The following is a 16,503-nucleotide window of genomic DNA, read 5'->3' on the forward strand; positions in this document are numbered from 1 at the left end:
GAAATACATTTTTTTTTTTTAATTGCTACCAAATAGTAATTAAGGTTAAGAATACGGTACATACCTTCAACAATACATTCTGCATTTTTGAAAAGCAAACTTTTTTTTAGGTGTTGTAAATGATATCACTGAAATCTCAGAGAATTTTTATAAGCGGAATCCATCTTTCTATTTCTTCTACACCCAAATTTAGAGTGTACCATGGTCAGACTCCCCAGCCCCCCACCCTCAAACAACCTGCTCTTTGCAGAATCCCGGGGTTCTGAGCCCCGCTCGCTCCTCTCCTATTTGAATTCCATGCGGCTGTGCTTGGCTCTGCCTGTATATCCACACAATTCATTCACAGAGATCAGAAAAATGAAAAAAAAAAATAAGTATCATCCCAGTCCCAATAATAATATTTTTTTTTTTTTGCAGAAGGTGGAATTAGTCTTTAAAACTGTAATGTCATTTCAAAAGTTATTTTCAATACATTCAATACATGTTAAATGTAAAGCTTTCATTAAATTATGATTTATAATTCTGCCATGAAGGTCCTTCTTCAGGCACTTCTTGTTATAGAGTGACAACACACAGGGTTTCATTTACTAAAAGTGCAAATTCTGGCGTAGCTCTGCATAGAAACCAATCAGCTTCCATTTTATTTTTGGTTTTTAGGGTTTTCCAAAACCTAATTAAACAGTTAAAGTGGTGTTTCCAAAAGTTAGGCGCTACAACTACTGCAGCTGCTGACTTTTAATAATCGGACACTTACCTGTCTCAGGGTCCAGCGATGCGGGGGGGGGGGGGGGACGAAGCCCCGCTTGTCTCCCCCTCCACTCGGCAGCGCCGGCATTGTAACTGTGGGCGCCCGGCTGTGTCTTCACAGCCGTGCACCCACTTTGCATTCTCAAGCGGCGCCGTGCGCCGTGATTGGCCACGCAACCATCTGGGACCTGTCACATGCCCCAGATGATTGACAGAGGGAGGGGAAAGAGGCGATCTCCCTTCCTGCGCCAAGGGAAGTGATGTCAGGAGCCCAGGCACTGGAGGAGGCAGATTTCGAGGGACCACAGAGCAACAGGGAAAAAAAGGTAAGTAAAAAAAAAAATCTTTTTTCCAAATTTTTTATTTTTTTTTCTCAAGTACATTAACCACTTTCAGATTGGACCATTTTGCTGGCTTAAGACCAGACCACTTTTTGCGATTCGGCACTGTGCCGCTTTAACTGACAATTGCGCGGTCGTGCGACGTGGCTCCCAAACAAAATTGACGTCCTTTTTTTCCCACAAATAGAGCTTTCTTTTGGTGGTATTCGATCACTTCTGCGGTTTTTATTTTTTGCGCTATAAACAAAAATAGAGCGAGAATTTTGAAAAAACACATTATTGTTTACTTTTTGTTATAATAAACATCCCCCCAAAAATATATAAAAAAAACATTTTTTTCCCTCAGTTTAGGCCGATACGTATTCTTCTACATATTTTTGGTAAAAAAAAAAATCGCAATATGCGATTATTGATTGTTTTGCGCAAAAGTTATAGCGTTTACAAAATAGGGGATAGTTTTATGGCATTTTTATTAATATTTTTTTTTTACTAGTAATCAGCGATTTTTATTGCAACTGCGACATTATGGCGGACACATCGGACATTTTTGACACATTTTTGGGACCATTGTCATTTATACAGCAATCAGTGCTATATAAATGCAGTGATTCCTGTGTAAATGACACTGGCAGTGAAGGGGTTAACCAGGGGTGGCAGTATAAGGGTTAAGTGTTCCTAGGGGTGTGTTACTAACTGTGGGGGGCTGTGCTTTGTGTTAGTGAACACTGATCTCTGCCCCAATCACAGTGAGCAGAGATCAGCGTCACTTGTTGCTAGGCAGAACGGGGAGATGCTGTTTACAACGGCATCTCCCCGTTCAGCCGCCCCGTGAGACGATCATGGGTATCCCCATGGCGATCGAGTCCGCGGGACCCGCGACTGGACTCACGGGGGTCCGGACCGGCATGCGAGCGCACCGCCAGCGGCGTGCACGCGATGGCAGGGCGGCATTTAAAAATGGACGTACCTGTATGCCAATATGCCTGCCCGTGCCATTCTGCCGACGTACATCGCATGCGCCGGTCGGGAACTGGTTAATGACATTTTGTTTTTTTGGGTGGAACACCACTTTAAAAACTAAGCACTGAAATTAGAAGCTGATTGGCTACCATGCACAGCTGCACCAGATTTTGCATTTTCTAGTTTTAGTAAATTCACCGCAGTGATTCTGTCTTCCACTTGTTCTGCTTGGTCACCTTGTCACATGTCCTCCCAATGGAGGCTACCAGTGACTGTCCTGACACACATTGCACAGATATGGTCCACCATTGTTCCCATCAGGAAAATCACCCAGAGTAGATGTGCAGTAGCTGGTGGAGTGCAGGTAGATAGGCTGCAAAGAGGCGATAGGTGATCAGCAGCATTGAGGTGCAGCAAAGCCTGGGGAAACAGGAGAAAACAGGGTTTTATTTTACAAATGACAATTGTTTATGATAGATGGTGCTTTAGCAGACAAAATGTTATCTAGTCAAAATTTAGATCCACCTGGGCCAGCTGATTTTTTTTTTTTTTAAAGTCAGCGGCTACAAACACTGTAGCTGTTGACTTTTAATAAGCGCACTTACCTGTCTAGGGTGCCCGCGATGTCGGCCGCCCCCGAGGCCGACCCGTCCCTCGGCTCTTGGGTCCCGGCACCGCCATTCCAACTAAGAGACACAGGCAGTGGTGCTTTGCAGCTTCACTGCCCATTTCCTACTGCGCATGCGCAAGTCGCGTGGCGCTTTGTGAATGGAGCGCGCTGTGTTGTGGGACACACACAGTTCCGAGAACACATTGCGCCCCATTCCCCGCAAGACAACGTGAGGAGGAGAAGAATGAAGATCACCTGTGTGGGAAGTGGCAGATTAAGACGATCTGCCTAGCAACAGCCATTTCTGGTAAATTTAAAAAAAAGTTTTTTTTCATTTTTTTTTCAGATTTTTAGGGACATTTTTATGTAATTTTTTTTTTAGGGTGGCCCTTCGCTTTAAAGTATAACTAAAGACAAACTTTTTTTTACGTTTTGGACAGAGTAGAGAGGGATTAGAACCCCTATTATATTTTTATCGTTGTCTGTGCCTCTGTTAGGGCGATTCATCTTCTCTTTTTATCTTAATTATGGTTAAAGTGAGTGTAAAGTCTCCTTTTTTTTTTCTATAAAAATAACAAACACGTTACACTTACCTCCTCTGTGCAGTTGGTTTTGCACAGATCAGCCCAGATCCTCCTCTTCTCAGGTCCCTCTTCTGTGATCCTGGTCCTGGTCCCTCCCTCCTGTTAAGTTCCCCCCACAGCAAGAAGCTTTCTATGGGGGCATCTGAGCCGAGTCACAGCTCCCCCTGTGTCCATTCAGACATGGAGCCCTGGTTGGGCCCTGCCCCCCCTCTCTCTCTCCATATTGGCTAACTGACTTTGACAGCAGGAGGAGCCAATGGCGCCACTGCTGTGTCTCAGCCAGTCAGGGGGGAGAGTCACGGATGGTCGGGGCACTATTGGACCTTGTTGGATAGAGATGAGGCTCAGGTAAGTATTGGGGGGGGGGGGGCACACAGAAGGTTTTTTTTATCTTAATGCATAGAATGCACCTTCTGCCTTTACAACTCCTTTAACCACCTCAATACCGGGCACTTGAACACCTTCCTGCCCAGACCAATTTTGAGCTTTCAGCGCTGTCGCACTTTGAATGACAATTGCGCGGTCATGCTACACTGTACCCAAATTAAATTTTTATAATTTTTTTCCAACAAATAGAGCTTTCTTTTGGTGGTATTTGATCACCTCTGCAGTTTATATTTTTTGCTAAACAAATAAAAAAAGACCCAAAATGTTGAAAAAAAATATGTTTTTTTTGTTTCAGTTTCAAAACTTTGTAAATAAGTACGTTTTCTCCTTCACTGATGGGGCTGCACTGACGGGCACTGATAAGACGGCACTGATGGGCACTGATGAGGTGGCACCAATGAAGTGGCACTGATGAGGTAGCATTGATGGGCACTGATAGGTGGCACTGATGGGCGACACGGATGGACACTGATAGGTGGCACAAATTGGCACTGATAGCTGCCACGGATTGGCATGGATAGGCAGCATGAATGGGCATGGATAGGTGGCACAGATGGGCATGGATAGACGGCACAGATCGGCATGGATGGGCACTGATAGTTGGCATGGATGGGCACTGATAGGTGGCACAGATGGGCACTGATAGGTGGCACAGATGGGCACTGATAGGCGACATTGTATTGTATTGTTTTGTATTGATGGATGCCAATCAGTGCCAAACAATAATGCATGCCAATCAGTGATGCCTATTGTGGGCACTGATTGACATCCATTGTGGGCACTGATTGGCCTCCATTGTGGGCACTGACTTTCATCCCTGGTGGTCTAGGGTGGCATACCTGGTGCTGGGCATCCCTGGTGGTCTGGTGGCATCCCTTGTGGTCCAGTGTCCTATGACGTCTGGTCAGGATTTTGAAACCACTTTGCAGCCGTCATTTGACTATTGGGGGGCGGCAAGTGGCGAACATTGAAGGTGAAAGAAAATCCCAAATGTTGGGTTGTCCCCAGAAAGGTAATAGAAGGGAAATCTTCCAATTGGGACACTGGTGTGGCTGACCCTTAATTTTCAGGAATTTTCTGTGCTGGCTATGGGACAGGAAGGGAAGGGAAATCTCCCCAATGAAACACAGATGGCAAAAAAACAAAACAAACCAAAAAAAAAACACTGGAAGGGGTTAAAACCATTCCTTACTCTATCCAAAATAAAGAAAAAGTTTTGCCCAGGGGCGGACTGACAACTCATGGGCCCCCGGGCAATAGAAGCTCATGGGGCCCCTTGGGTGCCACACTCAAGCCACACACACCTGCACAGGGAGACTTGGGGTGGAGAAAGCACACGGGGACACGGCCGGGGGAGGGGGGGCACACAGGGGGAAACTGGAGGGAGAATGCACACACAGGAGGACACTCACACTCACACGGGGACACACACGCACACAGGGAGACACTCACACGGGGACACACACACAGGAGGGAGACCATACACATACACACACACAGGGGGTCACTGGAGGGAGAACGCACACACACACACACACACACAGGGGGACACTCACACGGGGACACACACACACAGGGGGACACACACACACACAGGGGGACACTCACACAGGGGAAGACACACACACGGGGACACACACACACAGAGACACACACAGGGGGACACTAACACAGGGGGAGAAACACACACACAGGGACACACAGGGGGAGAAACACATACACAGAGGGACACACACACAGGGAGACACTCACCCAGGGGGAGACACACACACGGAGACACTCACAGAGGGGTGCACTGTGGGGTGGGGGGAACCGGGGCCCCATGCATCTGTACAGCCTCCCCCCCAGCCCCATCCCCCCATCACTTATCACTTGTGGCAGACCCAGGCTTCAGTTACGGATGCCGATAATACTTATAACGGCGCAGCTCCCAGCTAGCCCCTCCACTCTTCTGCTGTGCCTGTATCACATGCCATGATCATGCCGATTATAATACTGCTAACGACGCGCTGCTCCCCACCGGCCCCTCCTTCCCTCCCGTCCGTCCCAGGTGCTTGTACTGTATGTGTCGTGACATCGCCTGGGACGGACGGGAGGGGCCGGCGGGGAGCAGTGCGCCGTTAGCAGTATTATAATCGGCATGATCACCGCATGTAATACAGGCACAGCCGCTTCAAGTGGCTGAGACCGGGCCCCTAATGGCCTCGGGCCCTCGGGCGGCGCCAGAATGACCGACTGGTCAGTCCGCCCCTGGTTTTGCCCATAGTTCTACTTTATAATAATACTAAAGACAAAACTTTTTTTTTTTTTCTTTTTTTTTCATTTTGGTTAGAGTAGTGAGGGGTTTAAAAGATAAGTTCATAAACATAAACATGATATATATTACACCCATATTCAGCGTGTCATATGTAACATGTTATGAACGGACCAACCCCCACACCTCCCCCAATCCCCGCTGTGACAGCTAGTGGGGCTCGTCTCCCTCCCCCCTCCGCTAGTCGTCACAATAAAAAAAAAAAAAAAAGGCAGAGCGGGACTCCGCCCCCCCTGGCTGCGTCACTGATTGACAGGGCTGTGTGGATTGAAAACTACAAAGTCCAGCAGCCTTTGGGGCTGTCGGCTTGTAGTTTTCCAATAAACGACTACATTGTTGTGGTGCGCCGTGGTATTTCCTTCGTGCTTCCTGTCTGGTTGCATCTGCTTACCTGTACGGGATGTACGGGCGCACAGATACACTGGCAGATCTGCTGGAGACCTGAATGTCACCACCGATCTGCTGATGCTGACGCAATGCTTTACAGGCTCCAAAAGAAAGTAAATAAATAAATGCACTTTTTTTTTTACCTGCAAAAAAAATGTGCATTTATAATTTTTTTTCAAAAAAGTGAACTCACCCTTTAATTTTTATTATTATTTATTTTTTATCATTAGGGTCCTAGCCCCAGCTATTTCACGTTTGATATAGAGAAAGAAATTAAACTGATTGTAAAGGATCGTTTTCTTTTTTTTTTTATAACAAATATGTCATACCTTCACTGTGCAGTACGTTTTGCACAGAGTGGCCCCAATCCTGGTCTTCTGGGGTGCCTCTGCGCCTCTCGTGGTTCCTCCCCGCATCGTATAACCCCCTAGGAGAAGCGCTCACCCAGGGGGTTACCTTGCGGGCACGCTCCCGTGTCCATCATTCGGCGCCCATAGATGCCGAATGTCGGACTCGGCTCTGACGCCCGCGTCACTGGATTTGATTGACAGTGGCGGGAGCTATCAATCTATCCAATCAAGAGCTGAGAACCCTGGGCAGAGGAAGAGCGCGTCTCTGCCGGGTGACATTCCAGGGTTCAGGTAAGTAAAACGGGGGTGGGGGCCGGTCACTGCCAGAAGTTTTTTGACCTTAATGCATAGGATTACAACCCCTTTAAGAACACAAATTGAATAAATCTGAACACAGAAGTGCTGAGCACAGAGCCCTTCCATGTTCATTCACTAACAGAGGAGATGGTATCATGGCATGTTTACTATTTCTTCAGGTCTGAATGAACACCAGAGTGCTCAGTAATGATCACATTTGTTATGTATGGCTGCTATATCGATTGGTGTCAATCAAATCCAGTGACACGGGAGCCGGGGGCGGGGCCAAGTTCTGCTGTCTGTGTCAATGGACGCAGCAGCGGGACTCGTGAGCGTGCCCGCAAGGGTGCCCCCCAGGGGATGCGGGTCTCCGTGGGGGGCATCTGATGAAGAGGAGGAGCGCTGACGGGGCACTCCAGAAGAGGAGGATCGGGGCTGCTCTGTGCAAAGACAAACCTTTACAATCACTTTAATGACAGCTTGTCACCTGCCCATTAGTCAGGAAAGAGGAGAAGGGGACCTTTCTGTTATAATGAACATTCTCTTCAAAAAGTTTGATCATTATGGAAATGTAGCACAACATATAAGCACAGGCATGTACAAAAAGCTAAGAAACTCATAAACTGAATAATACTATCATTTTCAGTATGTTAAATTCAATTTACGCAATCACCTTGTAAAACAGCCCATTCAGTTTAAAACTGAAACGAAAGGCAACACATTTATGTATAGATATAAAAAAACAACAACAAAAAAAAAACATTAAAAATTCCCTTCCCCCCCCTTTTTTTTATAAAAGATCACATTACCTCTGTTCTCAGATGCATAAGAGCTGGGGGAAGAGAAGCAGCAGCACACTGAGCTTGCCAGTGAATGGCTGTGCAAGGGGGAAATATTAGGACGAATTGATAATCGGAGGATTATCGGAGGAGAGTTTCCCGCATACGGTATCTAGCGAACTGACAACAGTGTGTTCTCCTGCTTAGTGTGGTTAGTTTCCAATAAAAAAGCGGAGGGACTGGCAGAATCACCAGGAAATTCATACAAAGGAAGCAATACAAAGAGAACAGGATACTTGGTGCAGCAGAGGCACATATCAGGAATAGGAAATGTTGGGAAATGTTGGGGTAACAAACTTGGATTGTGAAATTTAAAGCGGAGTTCCACCCAAATGTGGAACTTCCACTGATTTGTCTTCTCCCCCCTCCGGTGTCACAATTGGCACCTTTTGGGGGGAGGGGGGACAGGATACCTGTCTTTAACAGGTATCCTGTTCCCACTTTCCGGGAGTCCGGGCTGTGGCCCATGACATCACCGCGGAGCACCCTCCTCCTCTCCCTGTCACCGGTCTAGTAGGAGAGAGGAGCGGGGCCTCACACATGCCCAGTAGACATGGGCGCCGTCAATAAATTTGTTTTGTTCTGTTCCATTGCGGTTCGTATTAAAATTAATTCGTACTTCGTATTTCGTGTCCGAAATTCAATTTCAATTCGTACGAAATACGAATTGTCGTTAGGTTCGTTAACTTGTACGAACGTTCGTTACGATGAATTTAAAGGCAAAAATATACCTCAATATGACAGTCGAAGTTTGGTTTTTATCCGAAATACGAAATTCCGTTGAAGAATTTCCTATCCGAAATACGAATTTTCGTTAGATGAGGGGCTCCCACCATCCCTGTGCTGACTTCCTCCTTCGGATTCATAAACAAAAGTTCGAATTTCGTACAAAATTCGGACGCATGGCAATTCGTATTTCGGATCCTCCCGAACGTAGGAATTTAGGGAAATTCATACAAATTTGAGATTCGTACGAAACGAATCGCACATGTCTAATGCCCAGTAGGGTTCCCAGTGTAAAGCCGTAAGGCTACACTGCCGGGTACCCTTCCCTGCAATGGCGGTGGTAGCACCTGACAGCTGATGGTGCCGACATCTCTGGACTCCTGGACAGGTAAGTGTCCGATTGTTAAAAGCCAGCAGCTGCAGTATGTGTAGCTGCTGGTTTTTAATTTTTTTTTGGGGGGGCGGAACACCGCTTTAAGTTAATCTGTAGTCGTCAAAGTACTTATATTAAAGACTCACCTTTATAAAGTAAGTTCTCTCATCTCAGACTTTTCTTACTGATCGCTGAATTTCCTCGTTATTCTTGTTGTTATTATTAGCTGGTAAGGCAAGTGCAACAGATCACATTTTGAAAAAGGAACATGAAACATTGCAGACAGAAGGATAACATATATGACTGAAGTCTATAAAAGAACACAAACAATAGCACACAGTCAGTTAATGATCCCCCCCCCCCCCCCCCCCCAACATTCAAGCACATTTTTTGAACCGAATACCATTGAAAAAATGGGATTCTTGTCGGAAAGTTGTGTGATTGGAAGAGAGAAAGGGCATTCTATGTATTAAAGCGGTCTTCCACCCGCAAATTTTTTCTTTTAAAAGTCAGCAGCTACAAACACTGTAGCTGCTGACTTTTAATAAGGACACTCACCTGTCCAGGGAGCCTGCGATGTTGCCCCCCCAAGGCTGATCCGTCCATCAAATCGGGTGCAGGCGCCGCCATTCTACTTAAGGAAAAGTGACACACACAGGTCCCAGAAGACATGGGGGGGGGGGGCTCGCCGAAGAAGAGGATATGACGTCCTGCACTCCAGACCAGATGGATCAGGAGTACTTTATAAAAAGGTAAGTTAGAAGAAAAAAAAAGGTTTTAACTAGCCAAAAACGAGGGGTGGTCTTTTGTTTAAGACCACCTCTCAAAAGTGTGTGGGACTCCGCTTTAAGGTAAAAAACCTTCCGTGCTGCAGCCCCCCCCCCCCCAGACGACCCCCTCCCCTTTTCTTACCTGAATCTGATCGTTCCAGCGATGAACAAGAGCCCAGCAGCTCTAGCCACTGTCTCCATCCTCATTGGATAGATTAATAGCAGCGGAAGTCATTTGCTCCCTGCTGCTGTCAATGAAATCCAGCGACACGGGAGACGGGGGGCAGGGCCAAGTCCTGCTGTCTGTGTCAATGGATGCAGTAGCGGGACTCGAAAGCGGGCCCACATGAGTGCCCCCGGGGAATGCAGGTCTCCGTGGGGGCACCTGATGAAGAGGAGGAGCGCTGATATGGCACCCCAGAAGAGGAGGATCGGGGCTGCTCTGTGCAAAACCCTTTAAAAAAAAAACGAACCTTTACAATCAAGTTTATACAGATAAAAGATGCCTAAATGCATACAACAATGCAATTGATACCATACATTATAAAGTGCATATCGTAAGAGCACAGAGGTATATATTGTAAGAGAGCTTGGTCTTGGCAACGCGTTTCGTGGACCTCGTGAACCGCTTCCTCAGGACCATTTAAGCATGCATTATATGTAACTCTTAACTTTTGTAAGAATATGTAGCTCCTACAGGCATCATAAAAAAAAAAAAAAAAAAAATAAAAGGTTGACATGGGTCTCCAGATGAGGATAGTGGCCTACCAACCCATGGGAATAGCTCATTACATTCAGATCTGCGGTAATGAGTATAATATATATGGGATCAGAATATAGGACCAGAAATCTCGAACATTCAGAAGGTAGCAGATATAGGTATTAATCTGCATATATACAGTGTTCAGTAATGCTAACGCTCCCAAAGTGGTCAGGGCCCTGTATTCATGTGTCTCCCATGAATCACTCCATTAAAAACCAAAAGTCCATATCAAACAGATGGTAAATAATTTTTTTATGATGCCTCTAGGAACTACGTTTTCTTACTAAAGTTAAGAGTTACATATTATACATGCTTAAATGGTCCTGAGAAAGAGGGAGTTCAGCGAAACACGTAGACCCTACCAAGCTCTCATTGTTACCTCTGTGCTCTCACAATATGCATGTCTATAATGTATAGTATCAATTGCATTGTTGTATGCTATTAGGCATCTTTTATCTGTATAAACGTAATTAAGAACCTTTAGAATCTATATGCCAGCCCTCCAGGCCATTTCATGTGGCCCTCGCACCTCTCCTGCAGCCGCAGCAGAGCTCCAGCCATCCTCTGGTCCTCCTCCAGACCCCTACTTTCTGCTTTTAAGCAATGCATCCAGCTTCTTCCCAGCAGCAGCATAAGGAAAGGGGGGTGCACTGTGATGTAAGGGAGAGTGGGGGACTCAACTTCTGATGGTGGGGTGGCTCTTGACATCTAATGTAAGGGGAGGGGATGTGCTGGTCATCTAATCTTACAGATACAGCCGGCCCTTTTGAGGACAATCATAATGCTGATGCGGCCCACAATGCAATTGAGTTTGACACCCCTGCCTTAGTGTGTATCTAGAAGAGTGCTTAGTTGTGATAAGTGAGCAGATTTTGGAGTTTCAAAGTAACAATTGTTTCTTTTACTGGAATATACTGTATATTACTCTGAGCACTATAATAAGCAAAGATCAATGTGTGCACAGCCCCTGCATATGATTTGCAGTGGTGGAATGTAGAACATGACTTACCTTTGGAAGTTGAATGGGAAGGAGCTCCTCTGAATTGCTCGTTGGAAGTGTGACGTAATAAGTTCCTTTGTTCCGGGTTGATTTGTGGTTCTGCAGGGTACATAAAAGAGGCATACTGTATATTGACTAAACTGTAGTTTCCAAAGATAAAGGCTCTATTCACACTACAGTGTTTTGATTTGCGGACAGATTTGCCACAAATCTGACTGCAATTTGACAGTGCCGAGGTGTGAATGTCAAATCGTGGAACTCGCATGTGAGATGCCATTCATTTGAATGACACCTCAAATCGTGGTGCGGGTCTGCCGCGACTGTCACGTGATAAAACATGCTGCAACCGCAGCAATCCGCATCGTGGGAATTATGTCTCCCAACAAAAAGTTCAGTAAATAGTTAAGATGATACAAATTGTCGAGGTGGCTGGGTAATTGTATTCCTAGATAAGTATCTGATTGTGTCTTCCATGAGAAGGGGAATTTAACTCTACAGTCTGCCACTTCAGTCGGTGATAGTGATATGTTAAGTGCATGTAACTTAAAAAAATTAATTTGTAGGTTAGATAGAGATCTGTCTTGTTCAAATTCTTTCAATAAAGTGGGTATGGTAGTTTGGGGGTTAGTTAAGAAGAGTAGTATATCATCCGCAAATGCTGCTATCTTATGTGTATGGTCTGTAACTTCAATCCCTGAGATGTTATCATTTATTCTAATGCAATTTAGTAGAGGTTCAAGGGAGAGTACATAGAGTAAGGGTGATGAAGGGCATCCTTGACTGGTTTCATTTGAAATAGGAAAGGCATTTGATTAACTCGGACTGTGGCGGATGGTTATAAGTACAGTGTGATTATAAAGTTGAGCATTCTCTGTCCTAAGCCTATTTTTTCCAGGACTACTTTCATATAGTCCCAGGCCACTCTATCAAATGCCATCTCCGCAGCCAAAGAGAGAAAGAATCCCTTTGGATTAGTTCTGGTTATCCAATAATGTAGGTTTAGGGCTTTCAGTGTGTTATCTCTAGCTTCCTGTCTATCTACTGTATCTATCTATCTATCTATCTATCTATCTGCAGGCCCTATTGCAGGTGAGTGATGGGGGGGGGGGGCTTGGTCGGGGCTTTGTTTGCACCCCCCAAAAAAAAGTAATACCAGCCACCACTGGTTCAAGCTCTAATCAAGAAGCGGAAAATGAGGGAAACCAAACCACAGTCAGGTAGACCAACAAATTTCAGCCACAACTGCCTGGAAAATTGTTCAGGATGCAAGAAAAAGCCACAACTAACTTTGGTGAAATACAGGACTTTCTGAAAACAGGTGGTGTGGCTGTTTCAAAATGCACAATAAGGAGGCACTTGAAGAAAGATGGGCTGCATGGTCGAAGCGCCAGGAGAAAGCCATTACTACGCAAATGCCACAAAGTATCCCGCTTACAATACGCCACACAGCACAGAGACAAGCCTCAAACCTTCCCGCACAAAGTCATTTGCAGTGATGAGACCAAAATTGAGCTTTTTTGCCACAACCATAAATGCTACTTTTGGAGAGGAGTCAACAAGGCCTGTGATGAAAGGTATGGAAGTGGATCGCTGATGTTTTGGGGATGTGTGAGCTACAAAGGCACAGGAAATTTGGTCAAAATTGATGGCAAGATGAATGCAGTATGTTATCAAACAATACTGGAGGAACATTTGCATTCATCAGCCAGGAAGCTGTGCATGGGACGTACTTGGACATTCAACATGACAATGATCCAAAACACAAGGCCAAGTCCACCTGTCATTGACTACAGCAAAATAAAGTGAAGGTTCTGGAGTGGCCATTTCAGTCTCCTGACTTCAATATCATTGAGCCCCTCTGAGGAGATTTCAAACATGCCATTCATGGAGGACAGCCTAAGAATTTACAGGAACTGGAGGCTTTTTGCCAAGAGGAACGGGCAGCTTTACTATCTGAGAAGATAAAGAGCCTCATCCACAAATACCACAAAAAAGACTTCAAGCTGTCATTGATGTTAAAGGGGACAATACATGGTATTAAGAACTGGGGTATGTAAACTTATGAGCACAACTGTATGTTGTTTTTAATTATGCACTGTTTTGGATTGAACTGTGATTGTGGTTCTGCAGGGCACAGAAAATAGGCATGTAGAGATTAAACTACTTTCCGAACATGCATAACAAACACTATACTAGTTCTCACTATAAAGCTAAGAAAATCCAACATTTTAGATCTATTTGCAAAATAAGAGTAGAGGGGCATTGTCAAAGGTATCAAAGCCCCTCCCATTTATCCAGCCTTGGATAAGCCAGACTTTTCTTATATGGCTGGTGGGTGGAAGTGCTTATGCCTGACACTGTGGCTGAGATGAGATAAGAACTAAAGCTCCTATCCATATCTTAAAGTGGAAGTAAACCCATCGATTTAAACAGTTTCAAAAAACGGCATGCTGGGAATGCTAACTGCACATTGGCTGTGCTCTCAACCAAACTGTCAAACTACCCAATGGCTGGTGTCATAACGGATCACATGTGCAGCACCGTGGCAGCTGAAGATTAAACAGAGGCAAAGATGGCAGCTTCCATGGATGAAAACTATAGGAGAGTTTACTTCCACTTTAAGACTACATTTGGATAGACAGTCCATTTAAAAGTGTTTGATTTTACACAATAAATTTGACTATTAAACAACCAAAAAATCAGTTTTACAATCATTTTTACCAGAGTTGAGGCTAATTTACAAACATCGTAAAGAAGCTTTTTACTGTATTGTCCTCATTGAAAAATGATTTCTTTCAGGAAAAACAAGCAATGTAATTGGTTTATATTGGGAAAGGTAATTACTCCACATTTGCTTTTGTTAGCTGCTGAAAGGCCTACCATATCAATATTATAGAAAATAAAATAGGGCCTCTGTAAAGATGGTAAAAATACAAAAATGGAGATTAATCAAAAAGGTACACAGTGCTTAAATAGAGGATATTAATGTCAACCATACTATTAATAAAAGAGTAATCCTGGGTTACCTAGTTTTAGTGAACCAGGGAAAGGGCCCATGTTTAACAGGAGGGAATGTCAACTAGGCAATTTCCCAGGCCACCAAATCCCTAAAAGTCCCTATACCATGAAGACAAAATGCAGTTTGTAGTCTACTTTCTGTGCCATCTTTCATGCCAGATCATAATCATAATAGTCCTTCGAGCTGCAGAAAAGACAATGTACTGTGTTAGATGAATTAAAATGAGATATATTGAGATAATAATGTAGCATATTCTTCCTCAACACACCTATGTTACAGCTGGTGACTGGGTGGGCTAAAGGGTCTTGGATAGTGCTGGTTCTGGAGGAAGCATTTACGGCGGACATAGACCTGTTTAGGACAGGGCTTCATCACATTGGGTATACAATTTGTTTTCTTTTTGTTCAGCTGAAGGACTGAATGAAATAAAAGATCAGATTCCCCCATCCAGACAAGTGATGTGGATGGAGGAATCCTCCTCGCTTTGACATTGTATTGTGACAGCGAGGACTTTCTGCTGTGAGAATACACTGATCACGATTGGTTGCAGACAGTGATCAATGAAAATTTTCCAATGTAGCTGTTCAACAGAAGTTGATCTAACAATCTCCTTCCGTCAGACAGGGAGGGACACACACTGATTGAAACTCCCTCCTGAAACAGCTGAATTTCAATCTGTCTGTACTCACCTTAAAGTTAGTTAGAAATACAAAAATGGAGATTTTTTTTTCACATTGTGATTCAATGCAGGATATTAGTGCCCTCCATACTAATAATAGAGACACACCCGTGTTACCTGGGCTTAGTTAACCGGTATAAAAGCCAATGTTTGGCGAGGGAAAAGTAAACTGGGCGATTTCCCACACCCCCAAGTCCATAAATGTTCCCACGCCATGCAAAAAAAAAATGCAGTGTGGTGTTTAGTTCCTGTGCCTTTTTTCATGCCAGGTCATAATCCAGTTGGTAAAGCTGCAGAAAGCGCAATGCACTGTGTTGGATAAAATACAATCAGCTGCTCGTGTGCTGTCCCGAGTGCCAATTGATTTCAGCATGCCCATGGAAATGTGCCCAGAGTGCTCTGAATGTACCTATAAGAGTTCTCCCCACTAATTTGTAGGGCTGGAGTGTAAACCAAAACTTACTGTTGGAAGATGCATGGGAAGGAGCTTCTCCACATTGATTGCTGGGAGTCCTATGAGATATGCTGCTCGTGGTTTGGCTTTGTTCTGGGTTGACTTGTGGTTGTGGTTCTGCAGGGTACAGAATACAGGGATGTAAAGATTATATTGTAGTTTCAGAACATGTATAAAGAACACCACACCAGATCTCTCTATTAATCTGAGATTATTCCACATTTTAGAGTTATTTCCAGAACAAGGACATGAACAAGGGGCATTGTCAGAGGTGCCAATGCCCCTTCTATTTCCCCAACCCAAATAAACATTAAGCCAGACTCTTCTCATATGACTGGTGGGTGGGAGGAGATACGTGAAAATAGGATTTTTATATACAGCTTACCTGTAAAATCCTTTTCTTGAGAGTACATCACGGGACACAGGAGCTTCATTACATAGTGGGTTATATAGGCACCTCTGGTGATTGGACACTGGTTGACCCAATTAAAGAGAATTCCTCCCCTATATAACCCCTCCCATCAGGGAGGCACCTCAGTTTTGTAGCAAAGCAATAAGAAACCACGTAAAACCCAAGAGGGGCGGGAGCCCTGTGTCCCGTGATGTACTCTCAAGAAAAGGATTTTACAGGTAAGCTGTATATAAAAATCCTATTTTCTTGATCATACATCACGGGACACAGGAGCTTCATTACATAGTGGGATGTCCCATAGCAATGCTCAGGTTGAGGGGAGGGAGACACAGATCATGAATCTAGACCGCCAGGGACTTGAGGACCTAAACTGCAGCCTGCAGTACACTGCGCCCAAAGGCGATATCCTCCTGCCCTCTGACATCCACCTGATAGAATCTGGTGAATGTGTGGACTGATGACCAAGTCGCAGCCTTACAGATCTGAGCCAG

General features: G+C 44.8%; 1 protein-coding gene and 1 long non-coding RNA gene across 2 annotated transcripts in view; both read right to left on the minus strand.

The window, feature by feature from the left end:
• Positions 1-473: 473 nt before the first annotated feature.
• On the minus strand, positions 474-9,143 carry LOC143923529 (uncharacterized). The gene is made up of 2 exons (XR_013261731.1): positions 9,062-9,143; positions 474-2,468 (listed from the first exon to the last, which is right to left on the minus strand). It is a non-coding gene; the product is annotated as an uncharacterized LOC143923529 (long non-coding RNA).
• A 20-nt stretch (positions 9,144-9,163) lies between these two features.
• The window catches only part of LOC143925645 (uncharacterized), a 68,637-nt gene continuing 61,297 nt past the window's right edge, over positions 9,164-16,503 (minus strand). The window contains exons 17-19 of the mRNA XM_077450111.1: positions 15,610-15,717; positions 11,458-11,547; positions 9,164-9,225 (exon numbers count right to left, since the gene is read on the minus strand). Of these exons, the coding sequence (XP_077306237.1) occupies positions 9,164-9,225; positions 11,458-11,547; positions 15,610-15,717 (260 nt within the window). The remainder of the gene's footprint in view (positions 9,226-11,457; positions 11,548-15,609; positions 15,718-16,503) is intronic.

This window comes from Lithobates pipiens, unplaced genomic scaffold (assembly GCF_037356315.1).
Source record: "Lithobates pipiens isolate NorthernLeopardFrog02 unplaced genomic scaffold, aLitPip1_a1.2 Scaffold_22, whole genome shotgun sequence".
NCBI classification, from domain to species: Eukaryota; Metazoa; Chordata; class Amphibia; order Anura; family Ranidae; genus Lithobates; species Lithobates pipiens.